The 21,346-nt window shown below is 47.6% G+C and overlaps 1 protein-coding gene across 4 annotated transcripts in view; it reads right to left on the bottom strand.

Annotated features, from left to right (window-relative positions):
• Window positions 1-21,346, bottom strand: part of MTOR (mechanistic target of rapamycin kinase) — a 2,476,747-nt gene that overhangs the window by 719,730 nt on the left and 1,735,671 nt on the right. For all 4 annotated transcript variants that reach the window (XM_069609933.1, XM_069609934.1, XM_069609936.1 and 1 more), the window contains one exon: window positions 16,267-16,389. In XM_069609933.1, coding sequence (XP_069466034.1) covers window positions 16,267-16,389 — 123 coding nt within the window. The remainder of the gene's footprint in view (window positions 1-16,266; window positions 16,390-21,346) is intronic.

Raw genomic sequence — 21,346 nt, 5'->3', positions numbered from 1 at the left:
TCTGTCAGTGGTGATTGTCTTCCACCCACTGACAAACCTCGCCAGCCGGCCTCCCACTTTGGTGCACAAGTGGGGGCCCGAGTCCATGGGCGGTTCAGGCCTGTTTCGGTGTCGGGGCCCTGCCCTTGGAGGACCTGCTGGGTTTTCCCCTTAAGGAATGTAAAGGACAACGCCTGGCATTACTGCAGGGTACCCAGAGAAAGCGCCGTCTCCGTCAGTCTTGATGATTTGAGGAGACTCGTTGACTGTCTTGCCAAACAGGTTTTCCCCATCGAACAGCATGTCCAACACCTTAGACTGGATGTCCGGCCTGAAGTTGGTGGCTTTCAGCCATCCCTATCGACGAAGAAAAACTCTGTTTCCCATCTGATGGAATCCGGTGTCCCTGAAGTCCACCGCCACTGTGATGGCATGGTCTGAGGCTACTCCACCTTCCTGGAACAGCTCAAGCACTTTTGCCTTCTTGTCTTTGGGTAGAAAGTCCAGGATAGGGACCAGCTTATACCAGAGCTCCTGGTCGTAGTAGGACAAAATGGCCAGGGCATTAGCGGCCTTAGTAGGGCTGGCAGCCGTATAGATAATCCTATTCCTCATAGCGTCCAGCTTCTTCCCCGCCTGGTCTGGGGATATCATGGACGAGGACGACGGGTTCGCAGAGCGTTTCCTGGCTGCGGCTGAGACCACAGAGTCAGGTGAACGCTGGGACCACAGGCCCTTGAGGGCCGAGTCCGAGACTCTATTTCTTCTCGAGCCCATCCTGCTTGGTTGGGCGGTGCTCAGATTCTTCAACAGCGCTAGACCTTCATACCAGATATCATCCAACAAGGGGACGAAGATGATGGTCTTCCGCCTGCACCAGTTGAAAAGGTTCAGAGGCCCAGGACATCATTGAGTGAAAGGGGCCAACCTCATCCGGCGGAGAGGGCCTGTGCGGGTCATCTGCGCCTGCTGGATCTCTGTACGCTGGCACGTAGTCATCGGCCTTGTTGGTGTCCGTCGGAATAGCCGCCGTATCCGTGCCCATGTCTGTGTGCGTGGCAGGATCCCCTTTTGGGGTCAATGCCTGAGGTGGAGGCAGTGGTGTCGGTTGGTGTCTTTCACCAGCAGAGTCCTTTGACCCGCGTTTGTGCCTAGAGGGCTTCTGGAATGCGGTCTTTGAGGACTTCTAGACGGAGCAGGGCCTGGTGTGGGCAGCAGTCTCTGATGAATTTCCAGCGTGTGCAGTGTGGTCAGAATGTCCAACTAAACGTCCCTGTGCTGAGGTGTAGGAGGAATGAGAGGGGGAGGCTCCAGGCTGGTATGCCTCTACTGGGGAGGTAAACAAAAGGGTTCACAGTGCGGTGACTCACCTTCCAACAAGGGTCGCTGGCCCCCTTTGTGGTACAAATAGTAGCCCCTCAGGCAGGTCATCAACATCATTGGAGCTAGTATAGATGTGCACTGGCACACAATGTTCAGCCCCTCGTTCTGTACCCCCACCTGTGGGTTGTAGGAGCCTTACTCCATCCCTCCTCCTGGGACTTCTGAGGGGAAGCGGCTGCTGTCACCCTTCCAGGGGTCTTTGCCGAAGCCATGGCAGTAAACTCACGCTGTGCCGGTAGGGCCACTCGCGGGTCAGCTGTTGCTGCAAATGTGGGCACCTCACTCGTGGTCTGCCCCCCCCCCCTTTAAGAATTAGTGGTCGTCGACGGAGTCATCGACAGGGTGGTAACAGCAGTCATTGTCGATGTGTTGTCTTGGCTGGTTGCATCGCTGATGGAGACAGCAAAGGGCCCACTTTGGATCTCTCCTCTATCGCCTTGCCTGCCGTTGGCAAGTAGAGTTTCGAAGGAGTCAAGGACATTCTCTTAGAGGGAGCGCCCCTCACCGGTAGGGTCACTGTGGAAGTAGTCGGCAATGGCGACCTTGTCCTTCCCAAGCCAGGACCTGCAGCAGCAGCGAACCCAGTGGGATCAGTAGTGTGCGGCCTTGCCTTCTTTTGGATCCCCGCGGGCGGGGAGTACTCAAAGGACCTCAACCTCTTTTCTGAGGGAGTTCGATCGTGGGACCGGCCCATCCTGGGGGGGGAAGCATGACCATGCCCAGAGGCCGAGTCAGAGGCCTTACCTGATTTGAACCATGCCGCCGGCCTGCTGTAGCAATCTTTCTTGGTCTTTTTTTCGAAAAGCCAGGGCAGACTTCGGATCCCTCCTCATCATGGTCTGGATGCAGACACCAAAGACATTTGTTGTGTCGATCCTCCACGAAAACGTTACTTAGACCACATTTTGCAAAGAGTTTGAAGAGGCATCTCTTCTCCTCGGTCATGCCGAAAAGGCGTGAACTTGGCCCCAAGTCTGGGCCTTCCCTGATCAGATGAAGGATCATAGATGTAGTATCTTCACCGACAGCGGATCCCCGCTGCCGGTAGTCGACCTCTGGTGGAACGATAAAACCAAAAATCGGTCAAAACCTCCACATTTTACCAAAAGACTCACAATATTAGGAAAATAGCTCAGAGAGCACTAAGAGGACTCACAACACTGAAGCGTGTAGTAAAAATCTGAAGTTGGCCACCAGGGGTGGAGCTTAGGAAGACTGTAATTGGATGGTGGCAGTATGACCCAGAGGACAGTGATTGGTTTAGAGGTGGAATACAGTTTTCAAGCAAAAGTGAAACTTGTTTTTCTTTTACTGAGGATTCCTAGCCTGACAACGGGGAATATTCATGAGCATGTGAATCCAGGCCAGACCACACGCTGGAGAATACAGCCTATGCTGTCTTGGGGAGAGGAGTCAAAATGTGTTCTCTTGAATTTTTCTGATGCCTCCATTGAGATCAAACAGGGCCAGATGATAGGTATTTTGAGGTATGAAATCGTATGGGAAACTTCCTCCTACCTAGCTTCCAGAGAGAGTTATCGTAAGAAAATCTCTGGTAAGGAGAGGAGTCAAAGTCTTATCTTTGATCCTTTAGAAGCAAACGACAAGACTCCTGTGGGGAAGATACTTTTCTAGAATCAACCTCCTACACCAGAAAGTTTGGGAATTACAAAAGCCAGGGAGAAAGAGGAAAAAACCTTAACTTCAATGAATACATTTCAGGAGATCCTAGAGAGCCCCAACCAGTCATCCGGTAATGCATTATATTCCTCGTCAAAATTACTTGATATCCATCCACCCCAGATAACAACATCTTTGGAACAAGGGGCTACAAGAACTGAATCCTGAGGGGAACAAGTAGAGGAGGGAGGGTACCCTGCAGTAATAAATCCATGTATCGCTCCCTACAGGGAAATGTTACTCCTGTAAGGGGTATGGGCACATTGCAAAGTGTTGTCCAGTGAAAGTAGTTGACCTTCCCAAACTTTCATCATCTAGGGAACTAGATCAGATTCAAACAAGACCTGATGTTTCTTTATATACAAAAGGGAAAACCTCATATAAATTCCCTGTTACTTCAGGGGAAAGACTGGTTTGACAGACATGGACACCGGATGTAAGGAAAGTGCTATAAGAACAGAGTTATTTCCTCATGGTTGGAAAGAAGCAGGAAAAGAGAAGGTAACTTGTGTACATGGCCATATGAAAAGATACGCCGTAACCCGAATCCTTATTACTGTTTTAGGAAAGAAACTAGATCTAACTGTGGCAGTGATCTCCCACTTACTAACTCAATTGTTTCTGGGGAGCGATATACCCCAATTGATCAATGGGTCATACAGTTAGCCCAAATAAACTCTACAAAATCTATAGTTGGACCTCCTTGTCGTAGCAAACCAGAACCTCCCCAATTTAAATGAAAAGCTAGTGAGGAGGAAAGTGTTAATGTGTTGGAAATAGATTCAATACCCAACAAACAGCATCTAACTTAAGGGATATGCAGGGTTTCGTGGACTGTCGACCTGGTTGCTTCTCAGTTGAACCCCGAGAGGATAAAAAGCAAGATGAGGTAAACTTTTCCTCTCTGTCACCCTGTGAAACACCCCGGTCCAACCCGCAGTAGAGAAGCATATGTGAGAAACCTGATGGAAATTCTCACTCCTGAGCCCTTTGGATCCTGACCCTGGGGGCGGAGAAGCGAGGGAGGATCACCTGGGTGGAGGATCCATAGGAACTGGGAGTGGGGTGCCGTTGGGCGAGACATGGTATCCCCCTTTTCCTATTAACCACCAAACCAACCTTTCCCCAACCTTTATGAGCTATTGTAAGCCAGTTCCCCTCATTTCTTCACAAATGACACTTGATAGTCCAGGGACAAAGAAGAGGCAACTAAGAACAATGAAGACTATGCTCTCTTGAAACACTTGTGTATAGGCGCGTTACAAATGCCATATCATATCATATCATATCATTTTACCACTCTAGTATTGGGAAGAGGAAGGTGCCTGCTGAGAGTAGTAAAGGTCAGGCATGTCCCATCAATGAGAGTCAGGCAGGGCAGAATAATCATCCACACCTGCAGCCTGTCAAGGGGCTGCAAGTGTATAAATGGAGCCCTACCCAGTGGCAGAGGTAATAGACAGGAGCAGGACCAGGAGGTTTGGTGGAGGCAGCGGAGGACCAGACCCATGGCTTGGGAGTGGGGACTCCCTGGAGCAGCATAGGAAAGTTGAAGGGAGCCGTGCAGGAAAGCTGCTCATTCCCCTGGGGTGGAGGACCACCACAGGGGTGTCCAAGGGGCAGGAACTGGAGCCCTGGCGCAGAAGGAAGAAGGCTGTGTGATCTGCGCTGCAGCACAAGCATTAAGAGCGACCAGTGAGTTTCTAATGTTTGAAAAAACTTGGTGCGTGTGTGTGTGTGAACTGAAGCATTTCCTGAAATACATTGTATCGGAGTGGTTGCGTGTAGCTGTCATGATGCATACCCCCGGGCATCCAGACCACGTCCATCAGCCCCGGGAGCAGACATCATGTTGCCTTGAGAAAACCCAGCAACCCCTGTTAGGGGCTGTCTGGGTTCAGTCTGGCGCCTATGGTGCCAGGCTCATAGGTGCACACTTACCTGATGCAGACCATGCTGCAAGAAGATCCAAAGCCATGTGAGGCCTAGAAGGGACTACTTTACCTTAGGGACTATTTTGTTACTCGGGTGTGGTCGGGGAGGAATACCTACCTGGGACTACTTTGGAGGCTATTTAAACCACGCCCGAAGAGCAGCACACGCTTTGCGTTATTCTGCATCCAGCAGCGTAACGTTCACCGTGCCAGCAGCAACATCCAGCCTTCTGCCAAGCCTGCCTCGAACCTGGAGCACCTAGAAAGAAGGAAAGAAGCAAAGGTTGGAACAAGAGTATTACCTGATTTCTTGCCTGATTCTGGATTCATCGCATCTTCAAACCAGAGGAAAGACTTTAATTTTAAACGCGTCGCATCACAGCAGCAGCGCCCCGCCATACTCACCGTTCCACAAAGCATTTCTTCGATCCGGCGCTGTCTGCGTATTTACATCGCCGAATCCCAGCACCTAAGGGGGACAAGAAACAACAAGGTGAGCAGAGAGAACAGACAGAGACAATCTCTTTAGCCGCCATATGCTTACCTGATTTTACCGCCGGAGGTATTATTCATCAGCACGCCACATCTTCTTATGCCGTACCTGTAAGAAAAGGAGAAAGCAGCAAGTTTAACCCTTGGCATCATTTACCGGACAGTGTTGGGTAACACAGACTTTTACCGGAGCGCTTTCAGCAGTCAATCTTCTTATTGGGTCAAAGTTGCAAGATAAAAGAGGAATTGGGCAGGAGTGAATTCCAGACATTTTGAACTCTTACGAACTATATACTTACGGCTCTTCGCCAGGACCTTTTGGAGTCAGGATTCGTCTACAACTCTTCCACTATCTTCAGGCCAGTGAAGTAAGTGGTCATCAACGCGCCCCTGCGTGCTTCGCAGGATGGAGGGCTCATCCTTCAAGAATATAAGGTGAGATTGCTGAGAGGGCACAGAGGTGATTAGTGGGGAGGACAGTGGGAGAGCTATCACTTGAATCCACAAGTGGCTAAATCCATCTCTCCACTTGTAGGAGAATATTTCTACGGGCCAAGCAGACAAGATTAGGAGGGCAGATCCAGTCAGTCATCGCTGCACTACGCATCACGTGGGTGGAGGCCGCAGCAGTCCGGGTCCAACCGACGCCCCTGTGGGAGCCAGGTGAGCGTAACAGGAGCACGATACACAAATTCTTCAATTAAAAGGAAACAAACAACTATATCGGTTAACAATACAACAAAGGGAAATACTTCGTATCAGAGTGGTCATGTGTGACAAAACATGTTTTTGAAAGTCTCTGCACCCGAACGAATTCATTTAAGTGCAACGAAGTAATATTTGTTCAATATTAAATAAAAGGGAATATCTTGCATCCAAGTAGTCGCGTGTAGCAAGAAGAACAAGTTGCTTACCAACTGGTAACGTTCTTTCGACTGGATGTTCCTCCAACGTATTCCACATCTTTGACATGTAATGTCCACAGCTGTGTACTTCGGAAACTTTTTCAGCAGAGGGCGTCCTGCATCAATGGCGTTGGGTCAATGTCCCTCGAAGGCCTCCGTCAAGGGTGACGTCACTCGATGTTATAAATAGGACGCACGGCGCCCGTAGCCTCAGTCTATGTTTTTTCCCCCCGATAACATGTGACATGCACATATCCAATGCCTGCTTGACTGCACATAGCCTTGCGGAAACGTAAGCTGCAATCGCATAGGAAATTCTCCATAGGGGCAGGCTGGGAGAGCGATGTGGAATACGTTGGAGGAACATCCAGTCGAAAGATCGTTATCAGTTGGTAAGTAACTTGTTCTTCAAATGGATTGTGTCCTCCAACATATTCCACATCTTTGACAGACTCCCAAAGCAGTACCAGAAAAGTGAAGGAGGGAAAAGAATTTAGAGTACCCAATCAGATGGCAGAATAAAGAACCGCCTTACCAAAGGCCATATCTTGACCATGGATTGTATCCAGGGAGTGATGTGGATAGAAGCTCATGTGGCAGCATCACAAATATTCCTAATAGGAACATCCCGTTGCAGGGCTGTGGAAGTAGCCACGCCCATAGTGGAATGAGTTTGCAACCCCTCAGGAGGGTCCTTGCCCGCCGAACGGTAACATTCCGCAATGGTGAGGATAATCCACCTAGACAAGGTCTGTTTGGTAACAGCCTGGCCCAATCAGTGTCCAGCATACCTCACAAAGAGTTGATCATCCACTCTGACCCTGGACATCCTAGAAATATAAAAGCTCAGAGCTCTCCTAGGGTCCAATCTATGGAGTCACTCCTCTTCCTTACCAGTATGAGGAGCAGGATAGAATGCAGGAAGTACCACTTTCTGGCTCAGATGAAACTCCGGCACTAACTTAGGTAGAAAGGAAGGACGTACCCTCAGTACAACCCTATCCTTGTGGAACACAGTAAAGGGCGGCTTCGATGAAAGTGCCTGCAATTCACTCACTCTGCGAGTGGAAGTAACCGGAACCAAGAACACTGTCTTGAAGGACAATAATCTCAAAGGACAGGAGGGCAAAGGTTCAAACGGAGCACCCATGAGGAATTTCAAAACCAAATTCAGATCCCAAACCGGCACCTGGAAAGGGGACAGTGGGAACACATTAGTGAATCCTTTCAGAAATTGGGAAATCAAAGGAATCTTAAAGTAAGAACATTCTTCAGAAGAGCGCTTAAAGATAGACAGCGCCACCAGGTAACCCTTAATGGTACCCACTTGAAGGCCCCTGTGGGCCAAAGAAAGCACTGGAATGGAACACTGAAAAGGATCAACATTTTGTCCTTTGCACCAGTCGCAAAACCTATGCCAACGGTACAAAGATTTAGTTGCTGGCCTCCATCACGTCATCCGGGATGTCCCAATCCTTATACCTCAACCTTTCAGATGCCAAGCATGAAGATTGAGAGTCCTGACCTCTGGATGGAGACACTAACCCCCCCTCACGTGCGAGAGCAGATCCTCTCGGTAGGGAAGACGGCGTGGAGGGCAGATGGACATTTCTAGAAGGTCCGGGTACCACGCTCTTCTGGCCCAATCCGGAGCAATGAGTATCATGTAGGATCCGAACCTGCGTTACTTCCTTAACACTTGAGGAATGACGGGGACTGGAAGAAACGCGTACAGAAGTGGGAATGATCAGTCCACTATGAATGCGTCTCCTAAGGCTCCTCTCGGAGGAAATTCCCTTGAGCAGAATCTCTCGCACTTTCGGTTGGCACTGGTGTCGAAAAGATCCACTTGTGGGGTTCCCCAAAGGGTGAAGATCTCCAGAAGGACTTCCTGAGCCAACTCCCATACGTGAGAGACCGTGCACTGCCAGCTCAGAGCGTCAGCCGCTGCATTTTCCTCTCTGGCCGAGAGCGAAATTTCCTGCTGGATTGCCCAGAACCAGAGCTGCATTGCCTCTCTGCACAACGGGAGTGACCCTAACCCACCTTTTTTGTTGAGGTAATGCATGGCCACTGTGTTGTCTGTCATGATCAGGACGCTCTTCCCCCGCACAGATGGCAGAAGAGCCTTCAGGGCCAGCCTGATGGCCCTCAGCTCTAACATGTTGATGTGGAGCTCGGACCCTGACATAGACCAACAACCGCTAGCGGTCAAGTCTGCAGCAAGAGCTCCCCACCCTGTGAGGGAACCGTCGTCACTACAGTCACCTCTGGCCACGGTTGCCAAAACAGCTTCCCCTTCTTCAGGTTCCCCTCGTTGGCCCACCACAAAAGATCCTGAGAGACCGAGAGTGGAATTCACTGCATCTTGAGCACCCATTGCAGGGATCTCATCCTCAGCCTGGCCTGAAGTTGAAGGGCCTGGAGTTCTTGAGAAAGAGTGACCATCTTGAACTTGTCCTTCCTGAGAAGTTTGCTCAACTAACGCAAGTGCAGGATGTGTCTCAATCCCCTGTCTTTCTTTGGGATAAAAAAATAAGGGGAATACCATCCCTTGTTCCTCTCCGCTACAGGCACCAGTTCTATAGCGCCTTTCTCTAGCAGGGTCAAGATTTCCTGCACAAGGAGCTGATCTGGAAGCTTCAAAGAGAGATTCCCCGGTGGATTATCGTGAGGCCGCTTTAGGAAGGGAAGGCAGTAGCCGTGGGCGATTGTATCCAGAACCCACGCCTCCAAAGTAATGGCTCGCCATTCTTCGAGATGCTGAGATAGCCTGCCCCCAACCGGCGAAACATGGGACATGGTCTCATGACTGTTTTGGAGCAGCTGCGGCAGCGCCTTAAGGCAAAGAGGCAGCTGCCTGAGCGCCATTTGCACCCCTATTTTCCCTACCACCACAAGTACTTTTACGCTGACCCCTTTGACTGGCGGCCCCTCTCGTTCTACCAAAGGAGGAGTAGTAACGAAAAGAGCCTCCCCTCCACTGCTGTCCCCTAGGACGAAAAGGCAGAGGTTGACGCACAGCTGCGCTTAAAGATTTGCTGCAGTTTTTGAGGTCTGCAACCTCTCAGCCTTGCTGCTAAACAAATGCGCGCCATCAAAGGGCATGTTCAAAAGACGGGCTAGCACATCCGGAGCAAAACCCGACTTTCGGGACTTAGATTTACGGGACTTACTGGATTTAGAACCCCAACCTACCTGAAGCTTTCCCTTATGCTCCCACAAGGCCTTAGCAGTCAGCGACTGGCATTTGGAACAGTTGTCCGTGTCGTGACTCTCACCCAAGCATCACAAACAAATGCGATGCGGGTCGTTAATCGACATTTTCAACTTGCAGTCCCGGCAAGTCGTGAAGCCAGACGGCGGAGTCGGAGGGGTCAAAGAATACATATTCACGAGGAATACACGAGGCGCGCTGAGCTTCCGAAGCAAACACGTTTGCAGAAAAAACTGAACTGAGGCTACGGGCGCCGCGCGTCCTATTTATAACATTTGGTGACGTCACCCTCGACGGAGGCCTTCGAGGGACATCAACCCTACACCATCGACGCAGGACACCCTCAGCCAAAAAAGGTTCCGAAGTACACAGCTGTGGACATTACATGTCAAAGATGTAGAATACGTTGGAGGACACAATCCATTCCAAACACGTTTTCGAAGGTCTACGCACATTGAACTATGCATTTAAAGTGAAACAAACAATTATTGACCTCCATATGAAGGGAAAACCAACCGTAAGCAAGAAGTCTAATTATTGAACACCAAATTGACATAAGAATTTGCTGTTACACAGAACTAAGACTTTGCTACTAACATACAGGTGAACTCTAAAGGAGGAAAGAAAGTTGAAATGAATACAAATCATCACACATTGAAGTGCTAAAACGAATATAATTATAAACCAATCACTGTATAATGCAATATAAAAAGGATGTTAAAAGAACAAGCAAACAAAGGCTACTGAAGCCTGATTTACAGTGATATTTTCAATTTGAAAGAAAGCTACAACATTATCTGAACTGGTCACTTGAAAATAAAATCCAACTATACTCTAGTAGATAAGGATATTTTGTATTTCTTTTGGAATTGTGGCACTTGGAACTTGGGGAAGGGAGCCCTGAGTCCTGACTAAAAGACTTTAATTTCAAGATCATTTCATTGATGTGATTTGGAACTTGGGGGGAGGTAACCTCAGGACCTTAAGAGACTATTGCATTACTTCTCAAAAAGGGAACTTTGAGACTTTACTTTGTTGAAGCAGCCCCACCTGATGCACAATGGGGTAAGGGTGTATGTGTGCCCCCCCTCTCTCCCAGATGCACACTATCCTCCCCATGGCCCTCCCACTGCCAGATTGGGGTTGCCGGTGGGGGAGGGACAAGTTAGGGTGTTGGGGGGTTTGTTTTGCAGTTTGCCAGCCGGCTTCTTGGACACAATGTTGGGCTTAACGCACAGGCACCAGATGTTTGGAAATGTCAGAGGGAGATTTTTGAATTTGGGTCCTAATGATTAAAGGAATGAGGTTACTATCTTGGAATGTGAGGGGTGGAATTGCCTGTCGAAAGCCTGAAGGGTACTACTGTAAATGAGGAGACCATGTGGCTATCGCCTTCCTTCAGGAGTCGCATAGCTCCCCTAATGGGGAGTCACAGATAGGTAAAGCGTGGGGATGTCACAGGTACTTCTCATCCTATTCTAGCTACTCTAGGGGTGTATACATACTGGTCAATGATTTGGTGGGGTTTCAGTGTGTAGGAATGACGAAGGATGATAAGGGGAGGGCTTTGGTGGTCACGGGGGTCCTGGAGGGACAACTGATTTAGCTGGTTAACTATTATGGGCCAAATAACGATTCAACTGACTCCCTGCGGTGGATTGAAGGGCAGTTTTCAGGCGTTTCGCCAGGACTTATAATTTGGGCAGGAGACTTCAACAAGGTGATGGTCCTGTGGATGGATAGGATACAGGGGGTGCACAGATCGCCTACTCAGACTACTAGGGAATTAGGGAGGCTGTGTGGGAACTGGGAAGTGAGAGATACTTGAAGGGTGCGACACAATGAGGATTTGGAGTACACATTTAGCTATACTGTGCACCAGTCTGCCTCCAGATTGGATTACTTTTTGATATCCGAGGACATTTCGGGATGGGTGGTTGAATGTGAAATACTAGCTCGAACCCTGTCGGATCCCGCACCAGTGTTGTTGGGAGTGGATATTCCGGGGAAACTATTGTCCAGGCCGGGCTGAGTTTTTAAGATCAAGGGCCTCCTGGACAGTCAGTCAGGGACATCTCCAAAGTGTTTTATTATTTTTTTGCAGCAAATTAGCAGTCTGTTCACTCCCCAGTGTGAGGAGAAGGAGGCGGACATCCTGCAGGTGATACGGAAAGAGATAGCAGAGAGTGAGGGGAAGATTCATCAGATACAGGCGGATATAGATCAGTGTGGGGACGTGGCCCTAGGGAATGATGCTGCAGGACGAATTGGACAGGTTCCGGGAGGTAGCAAACAGGGAGGTGCAGAGGTGGATGGCGGTGAAGAAATATGGGGAAAAACAACGCCCAGGGAGGTTGTTGGCAAGGGCAGCAAAGTCTGAGTCCGCCAAGACGCATGTGATGGCTGTGAAGGATACGCAAGGGTTGGCTAGGTGCACGGATCGCGAGGCCAGGTGTTTCAGGAGTTTTATGTTCATTTCTATGCAATGCTGGGGTGCAACAGCCGGAACTAGACCAATTCCTGGACCAGATTGCAATGTACTGGTTTCATACAGAGGAGAGAGTGCTGTTGAACTGTCTCTTCACTGAGGAGGATATACATAGGCCAATTAAGACAATTAAGCCACTTACGGTGGCCAGAGCGCCAGGGCCAGACAGCTTCACCGTTACATTTTTTAAGGCGTATGCAGCTGTCCTCGTCCCCCATTTGCTGCGTATGTATCAACAAGCAGTAGATGATGGCATGCTTCCTAGTACGGTGCGTGAAGTGGTCCTGGGAAGGTTCTGTGAGGAGTGGGTTTCATATCGCCCTATGTCACGAATTAACTTGGATAATAAGATACTGGCTAAGATCTAAAAATCTACATAGGGATGACTACACGCCAGATCAAAGTCCGGATCTCGGAACATAGGAGTTGTATTAAGAACAGAGTCACTACAGCCCCGATGGTTAGTCACTTCCTAATAATGGACCATGGATGTAATGATCTGAAATGGTACGTTTTACTCCATATTCAGAGCCAAAATGTTGGTGAAACAACCAAGAGGTTTACAAGTAAAAGAACAATGGCTCACTTTTTTATGCCAAACAGCAGTAACCGGGTTGAATGAAACTGTGGTCTGGAACAACTTCAGTAGTTAATTAATGTGAAGTTGGGAAGCCAACAAATGCATACTATAAAATAAAATTTTATTTTTGGTGCCGCTTCCTATGGGAGTGCTTGGGTTGTGAGCAGACCGTTTTCGAATATATTGGACCCGATCTGGTTATACGAATACATTTGACATGATGAGTGTGAAAATAGCATACATTTTTGCACCATGCAGTGTTCCCTACGTGTGCTACAACATGAGTTTCTAATTATTCGGAGACATAACATCAGTTGTAGGCTAACGTGCGAATACATGTGGACATGGGGTCTTTTATTCCAAGTAATTTAGGCGTACTCGTAGTCCGCCCGATTTAGATGAACTCCAGGAGCTGCGTCACCCCGACAAACTAGTTAAGACCGGTACGGGGGTGGAGGTTGTTAACCAGGTGACAGTGACGTTACGGAAAGGACGCCGGAAACAGAGTAGCCTGATACGGAGCCTCGAGAAAGTAAGTCTGTCGAGATACGTTATGCAGAGCTTGTCAGCTTTTGTTTATCGTCTAAACCAGGCTAGAGATGGGGAGTGGTTATACCGTCTCGCTTAGTTAAATGTGGCGGGTGTTTGGCATTTGAAGAAAGCGTTTTGCCGGTATGGCCTGCAGGTCGATCATGCTGCTAAACGGTTGTTTATCGCGTCCGGCAGCATTTTAAAGGCAGCAGTTCGGGACGCGGATTGGAAGGATGTCGTATTGAACACAGACATCGAGTACTGTAAAGGCAGCGCCATACCTATGGAGGCATCCAGTACAGCAAGGCTTTAAAGAGCAGCTTTGCACTTTCCACAAGTAAGTTTCCATTTTAGTTATGCATTTCCACGGAGTGTAAGAGCATCTAGCTAACGTTGTAAATAGTTATGCAACTTTGTAGGCGTGCTGTGTGCATGCACCCAGAGAGGGTCATATTTCCCGAGCTAACCACACTTTTGATGATTGTGCAATTTATCAGACACACCCGTTTCTTGTACTGAGAATGAGCTACTCTCCTCGAGTTGACCCTGTTCTTTTTAATATGGAGATAGACAGTGGAACTGTCGTTTTACAATTCCCTCGTACTGAGTGGCTGTCTTGTCTCTAAAAAATAGAGGGGCAATTAGTTGTTGTATTGTCTCTAAAAAATAGAGGGGCAATTAGTTGTTGTATTGCTTTGCAGAGACACGAGCGGAGTATGTAGTATTCTGGTAAAGCCAGGTGTACGATAAATATACGCAGTGCACAGAGGTGTACCTCTATTATAAATCTATTTGCTTTTTGCAGAGTTATGACTGTGGAGCTACCGACACGTGACGGCTACCACCACAGCGGGCTGTTTTACCAGGAAGACGCGCCTACTACGGCGTGGTCAGCATTATTCATTATAGCTACCACGGTAAGCCCACAACAAGAGACTTTTAGATCTATAGTATGGTAGTGAGAGAGTTACCAACAGCAATAATCATGGCTGTTTTTATGCTGTTCCTTGTAGGGCTTCAGAAGAACATTTTCACCACGACGAACGAAAGAGAAAAGAAATGTACATGTCGAATGTGTTTTCTCCCCTGAAGAAGTTCGCATATTACTGTAATTGTTTTTGGTAGAACGAAACATGTTGGGCTAAGCTGTTGTCATTTACTTAGGCAACTGTAACGAGTAAAGTATTAAGTTAAAAGAACCTTGAGTAGTAAGGAATTGCCTAACTAGGACACTAAGGGTTGTGAAAGGGCATCTCGGAATTCTGAGAGCTTTTAGTATTGTTGTATTCGACAGGTGTATTCATTTTTAGTGCACAGTGATTTAAGTGTGAGTCAGGATACGAATGAATGGCGTGTGGTCTGTAAGAAAGCACTTTTTGCACTTTGTGTGTTTTATTGAATGGTAATGAAAATTGTAGGCAATTAGTAGCCTGCAAAGATGTTTTTTAACAACGACAATTTAATACATTTTTTATCTTATATGAATTTATATGGTCTTATTAAAGTAATTTTTTGTATTGCACAAACTAATGGTGTTTTACAGTCAAATGTTATTTGCTAATGTTTGAGTGGCTTTAGATCCAGTAGTGTTCTTCTTTTGCCCTTTAAGGTTCAGTATAGGGGCCACGAGTTTCCTAAACCAAGTAGCATTTGCTGGTTGTTTAGGGGGGGATGAACCTTGGGGCCGTTAAAAGATTCCCCTCAATCTTCTGATTGTATATGTATGGCCCCAATCTTGCGACAGGCAGTGATACTGACTGCCCCGCAGTATCTAGGGCGACATCGGAATATGATGGCTTTGCTCTGGATCTGTTTTTATATTTATTATATTATCAGTTGAAAAGAATATCTTGTGAAGGCTCAAAAATTGCATGGTGTGATCAAAGTTGGAGGCAAGGGCAGTTTGGTGTTGGGTCTATATAGCAAGGTGATGGAGGACAGGGCAGGGCAGGGTGGGCGGACGGACGCAGCACAAGTGAAGTGGGAGATCATTGTGCTTGCCCATTACTGATGATGTGTGGAGATACTGTTGCAGGCAAATCAGGGGTGTGGGGATCAATAGCTGATACAAACTAATAAATTTAAAATTCTTATATCAGATGCATTATACGCCAGCAGTATTGCACAGATTCTGTCTGGAAGCATCGGATGAGTGTAGACGGTGCTCCTATGCCCCAGCTGACTTCCTCCATTTGGCTTGGGGTGCCATCGGATTGGGGGTTTCTGGAATGCAGTGTTTCCGGTGGTGTCTGAGATTTTAGTGGTGAGAGTCGACCCTTCCCTGCTGACGGCCTTGCTGGGGCATACAGGGAGGGCTCTTTCCCACGTAAGGAGATTGTTAGGGTTGCTGCTGTTACTGGCTAGGAGAAGGGTGGCCATGACTTGGGGGGAAAGAGGGGCCCCTAACATTGCATATTGGGAGAAGGATGTGATGTATTGTAATGACATGGAATCGTAATTTGGCGCACTGGTACACCCAAGTGCTAGATCTAAGGACATATGGGGGCTGTATCTGCGGTATTTAATTGCTAGAGCACAGGGGGTCGGGGCAAAAAGGTCTATGACCCCATAGGGCGGCTGGCAGGGTAGATGAAGTGCCCGGCTGGGGGTCATGGGATGCAGGTGGAAGGGAGGTATGGGATAGATGGATATGGAGGGGAAGAACCAGAGCTGTGGGGTGGAAGGGGTGGATGGAAACACCAGACTGTGGGAGTGGGACTCAAATCAGTGGGAACATAGGCCTCTGGCGCTACCAGAAACTTGGAGTGAAGAGATGACGGGAGCCCCCTGATCGGTTTGAGTGAAGTTGAACTCGAACCTCCAACTCCACAGATACTGTATATGGCTCAGAATTGTGGGTATGAGCTTGGTAGGTCGAATATAGAAGAACATTTGTTTTTGGACCAATTAGCAATGGGTGGTGAGGGGTGAACTGCAAAGTTCTTGTTTTTTGGAAAATGATAAAGTTTAAAAAAACAAAACTTAGTACTGGAATGGAATATTAAATATTTATATGTCAGAGTCACAAAGTCTATCTACAATAACAGAATGTTTAATTGTTTATTCATCATGCTCACCATGATAGCCTGCTGCACCAGTGCGTTGCAATGCTCACACATGTTCTTCAGAATCTTGTTGGCAGCATTGTGACGAGCAGTGGTTGTGGATTTAGATGCTACAGTCAACGGATAGATCAATGACTAAGGAAAAGAAATGAAAGTGAATACATTTCTGAACCTCACAATCAAAATTAAAAATACAAAAGCAGACATTTTATTTTTCCAACATTCATTCGTAAAAAATAATTCTATGTAAACTACAATGAAAATTACTGTGACCATTCTACCAAAAATGTGATTTTATAAAAAAAAATAAAAAACAGCAAAACATGTTTAAAGAAAAAAATGAATGAGGAATCTGTGACAGAGCAAAGAGTTAGGAGGGCAGGGACTAAAGAGAATGGGCAGGAACCCCGTTTTATTCACCCCCATAATTCCCAACAAAACGGTCAGTCATCACTCCTGTCCTGTACCTCCTGGTGATTACCAATACTCCCATTCACTTGAAAGATCCTTGCACCAATGCACTTCCTTTCTCAACATTCATGTTTCTCTTCCCTTACATGATGCATTTCTGCAGATGTTTTTCTTTTCCTGTTCCCATCACACTCTTCCTATTCTGATGAAGAGCTGGATGTGGAGGAGCCTTAAGTTACCTAAATTCTGGAAATATCTACTTATTTTCATGCTTAAAAAATAAGTCCATTCTTTTTGTTAATTGATCTAATTACTAATTGTAATGGTTCCAAATGAAGAGCTATTAGAACATTTGGTAGCATATGCTTTCCTGTGGTGTACTGGATTATTTATTTTATTTTCTTACTTTTCAACATAATAATCTAATGCATATAAATAGTGTCACAGACAGTAAATGTCTCTTTCACAAAACACTTGTTCAAAAACAAAGCAACTGTTTCATCCACAACCACAATTATTCTTCCGGTGAAATGCTTTTTTTCAGGACTGCACACCAAATCTCTTTTGTTATACAACAGTTTGTCAGGATGATAAAGTTAATAGTTCGGTTCCACAGCACTTTATTTTACCACAACCACATTTCTTCAAAGTTACTGTTTCCTTCCTGGTTTACTCGCCTGCCAGAACTAATTATAAATGGTCCCTTTCCTGGTTTAGTTGCCTGCCAGGAAGAAAAACCCCATGGTCAAGATCAGGTAGCAGCTGCCTTACCCAGGCCACATGAGAGGAGGCCCATTCTGGGGTTTTAGTGATGGTTTCATTGGATTCATCACAGCGGCCTACCAGGGCACTGCCACAGTCTGTCCTACCCCAGAGGTTGTGGAAGGCAGTTGGGAGAGCACAGTTCCACACTCCACACAACGTGTGAACATGCATGACAGCATTGGTACCACAGAGTCCTCTGCATGCCAGTCAGCCTCTTTTCTGGCCAGGTTTCTTGTGTTTGTATTTCAGAAGGACATCTCCCAGAAACACCCAGGAAGCAACTGAGATATGCTGGGATGGAGCCGCAGAAACAAACTTGTTATCACAAGCCGAGCGGCAGAGGACATCCAACTCCCATGATGAACAAGAGATAACCCCTCAGCAAAAGACAGACCCGATGAAAGCAGGGCCAGAAAACCTTACCAGGGAATGAAGATGGAGAGAGCAAGAGCAGAGCGATGGTCCTGCCGTGGACCGAAGAACAAATTACTTAGCTCTCTGTAATGATTTTTCTGATGGATGTTTCTCCCACAGATTCCTTATCTATGATATCCCTATCCGAGGGCAGCTGTTCTCTGGATACTTTTCTGCTGCCAGGGGGAGCAGCGCGGCTCTGCGTCTGCTCATCTGATGCCTCTACCCAATCTTTGCCGGATAGAACGTCGGGCCAGTATATATAACAGCGCTGTGCCCGTGACTCAGTTGCACCTTTTTTCCGTACCACTCTAAAGCTAAGGGACTGTAGAACCGATGGTGCACTAGCTTCCCATAAATAGGGGCAGGTAGGGAGGGCAATGACGAATCTGTGGGAGGGATATACATCAGAAAGAACATTACAGAGAGGTAAGTAATTGTTCTTCCGATGAATTCTTTCCTACCACGGATGGCTCATCTATGATAGAATCCCAAAGCAGTACGTAAATCTGGAGAAAGGAGTAAGCAAGAACACCACCTAAACCAGAAAACTACAAAAACAGGCACCCTGCCACGCAAGCGAATCAAAGAAGCAATGCTTAGAAAACATGTACAAGGATGCCCATGTTGCTGCCTGGCAAATATCGAGGACTGGGACTCCCCTCTGCAGGGCAGAGGTGGCAGACACTGCTCAAGTAGAATGAACTCTGAAATCCTAAGGCACACCCTTGCCAGCCAGTTCATCGCATTCTGAGATACAGAGAATGATTCACCTGAACAGGGTTGGTTTGTTCACAGCCTTGCCAACATGCGTACTAGCGTAACTAACGACAAGCTGGTCATGTTTCCTTGCCTCTCTACTGCGAGACGTGTAAAAGGTAAGTGCCCGTACCAGGTCCAGGTGATGGAATCGTTCCTCTGCCTTGGAAGGGTGAGGTGGAGGAAAAAATACAGGAAGGTGGATCTTCTGAGAGCAATGGAAATCCGAGACCACCTTGAGAGGAAAGGAGATTCTCACTCTCAATGTCGCCTTCTATTTTGAATTTTTAAAAAAGGGAGGTGAAATAGACAATGACTGGAGCTCACTAACCTGTCTCATGGAAGTGATGGCAACCAGGAAAATCCCCTTGAGGGTGAGTAATCTAATAGAACAGGAGTGAAGGGGCTCAAATGGAGCGCCCATGGAAAAATTTAAAAAACTAAATTCAAATCCCACGCCGGAACCACAAACTGGCAGGAAGGAAACGGTTTACACAAACACCGCAATAACTGTGTAACAGTGGGGATTTTGAAAACTGAGCCTTGTTCCGGGGATCTCTTGAATACCGAAAAAGCAGTGAAGTAGCTCTTTACAGTTCCAATCTGCAGGCCTGCCTGGGCCAAAGACAACAGAAAATCCAACACAGTGGATAGAGGACAGAATAAAGGATCCAAGACCCTCTCCCAGCACCAAATTCAAAATGTATGCCACATGCAGGCATAAATAGATTTCATAGCAGGCGCCCGAGCTAAAAGAAGCATGTGTTAATATTAAAGTTAAAGATCATTTATACTACCCACAATCACCACCGGAGGGGTCCCCTGTCGCTCTGGCGGATCTGAAAAGGATGAAGTGTGGGCTGGGTTGGTAGGGCAGAGCGGGAAGAGGTAGAGCGAGAGCTGTGATATCCTGTTGACAGCTTTATTTCGGTTTGCATTGTTTGCTGAGATTTTGGTTGCGATTTACAGCTCGGAAGATTCCTGTGTGCTGTTTTGCGGGACTATTTTTACTATTTTACTGACAGGTAAGTAATTTGTTCTTCTAATGGACTCTTTCCTCTAATGGATTCCTCATCTATGACAGACTCCCAAAGCAGCACAATGACCTGGAAAAGGGAGGGTAGGAAGAACACCACCCAAATCAGCAAACTCTGAAAAACAGCACTGCCAAAACGGGCGTCCTGACCAGACATAGAATGCAAGCAGTAACGCTTAGCAAACATGTGCAAGGAAGCCCACGTAGCCGCTTCGCAAACATCAGAACAGGTACTCTTCATTGAGAAGCCGAGGTGGTGGCCAACCCTCTGGTGGAATGAGCCCCGAGACCCTCTGGGTGCTCCTTGCCGGCCAGATCATAACATTCCGAGATACAAAGAATCATTCACCAATATAGGGTCTCTTTGGTGACAGCCCTGCCAGCTCGGGCACCAGCATAACCTAAGGAAAGTTGCTCATCAGTTCTGTTCTACCTTCTCTGAGAGATGTAGAACTTGATGGCCCACACTGGAACTAGCCAATTAAACGCTCCACTGCCTTGGAAGGAATAGGTGGAGGAAAAAAGGCAGGTAGATGCATCTCTTGAGAGAGATGGAAATCTGAGACCGCCTTCAGAAGGGAGGAGGGTCAAACTCTCAACGTTTCCTTTTCCTTGGAGAAAACCAAGCAGGGAGGATTAACAGACAACGCCCGGAGCTCGGTCACCCATCTAGAGTAAGCGAAGGCAACTAGGAAAATCACCTTACGGGTGAGCAGCCTCAAAAGGCAAGAAAGAAGGGGTTCAAACGGAGTACCCATTAAAAACATCAACACTAAATTTAAATCCTATGCCGGAAAAAAAACTGGTGGCCGTGGGAGAACGACATTGGAAGGACCACTCAGGAAACGAATAACCATAAGGATCGGGAAAAAAGACACTTGCTACGGGGTCCTCTTGAAGACCAAAATGGCTGCAAGATAACTCTTCATTGTAGCCATCTGCAGGCCCATCCAGGCCAAAGACAATCCAAAACAGAGGAAGTGGAGCAAGTAAAAAGGTTCCAGATCCCGTTCCCGACACCAGGCCAAAAAAAGTACACCACCTGCAGGCATAAATGGATTTGGTGGCGGGTCTTCTAGAAGAAAGAAGCACTTACAGAACGTTCTCTGACAAATCCCACTCCTTATGCCTTAGCCTTTCAGCAGCCAGGGAGGTTTGTGTGCAGGATCCTCCCACCCCCCCATAACTCTCCACCCCCCCACCCCCCCGAGTAGGAGGGGAAGTCAGTCCTCTGCGGTAGGCGCAGGGAAGGCAGATGGCCATGTCCAGCAACTCCAGGTACCACATTCTCCTGGTCCAGTCTGGAGCTGTCAAGATCATTGTGGACCTGAACAGACGCACACTCCTGAGAACCAGCGAAATGGCAGGGATCGGCGTGAACGTATAGAGTAGGTCGAAGTCCCATTCCGCCATCAAGATTTCCCCAGAGCTCTATGAGGAAATTCCCTGGAACAGAACCACCTGCACTTCTCGTTCACGCTGGAAGCGAAGATGTCTACCAGAGGAGTACCCCAGTGGGAGAACATTTACTCCAGAACCTCCAGTCAGAGCTCCCACTCATGGGAGGTTGGCGATTGCCTGCTCAGTGCATCGGCTAGCAAGTTCCCCTTGATGGCCAGATGGGTTGCAGTCAGAGACACCCTCTTCTCCAAAGCCCAGAACCACAATCGCATTGCTTCTCTGCACAGAGACAAGGAGTTCATGACA

The sequence above is a fragment of the Ambystoma mexicanum genome, chromosome 8 (assembly GCF_040938575.1).
Source record: "Ambystoma mexicanum isolate Mex_15411 chromosome 8, UKY_AmexF1_1, whole genome shotgun sequence".
In the NCBI taxonomy this organism is placed as follows: domain Eukaryota; kingdom Metazoa; phylum Chordata; class Amphibia; order Caudata; family Ambystomatidae; genus Ambystoma; species Ambystoma mexicanum.
The sequence above is the reverse complement of the archived record's forward strand: the minus strand, read 5'-3'. Positions and strand labels throughout refer to the sequence as shown.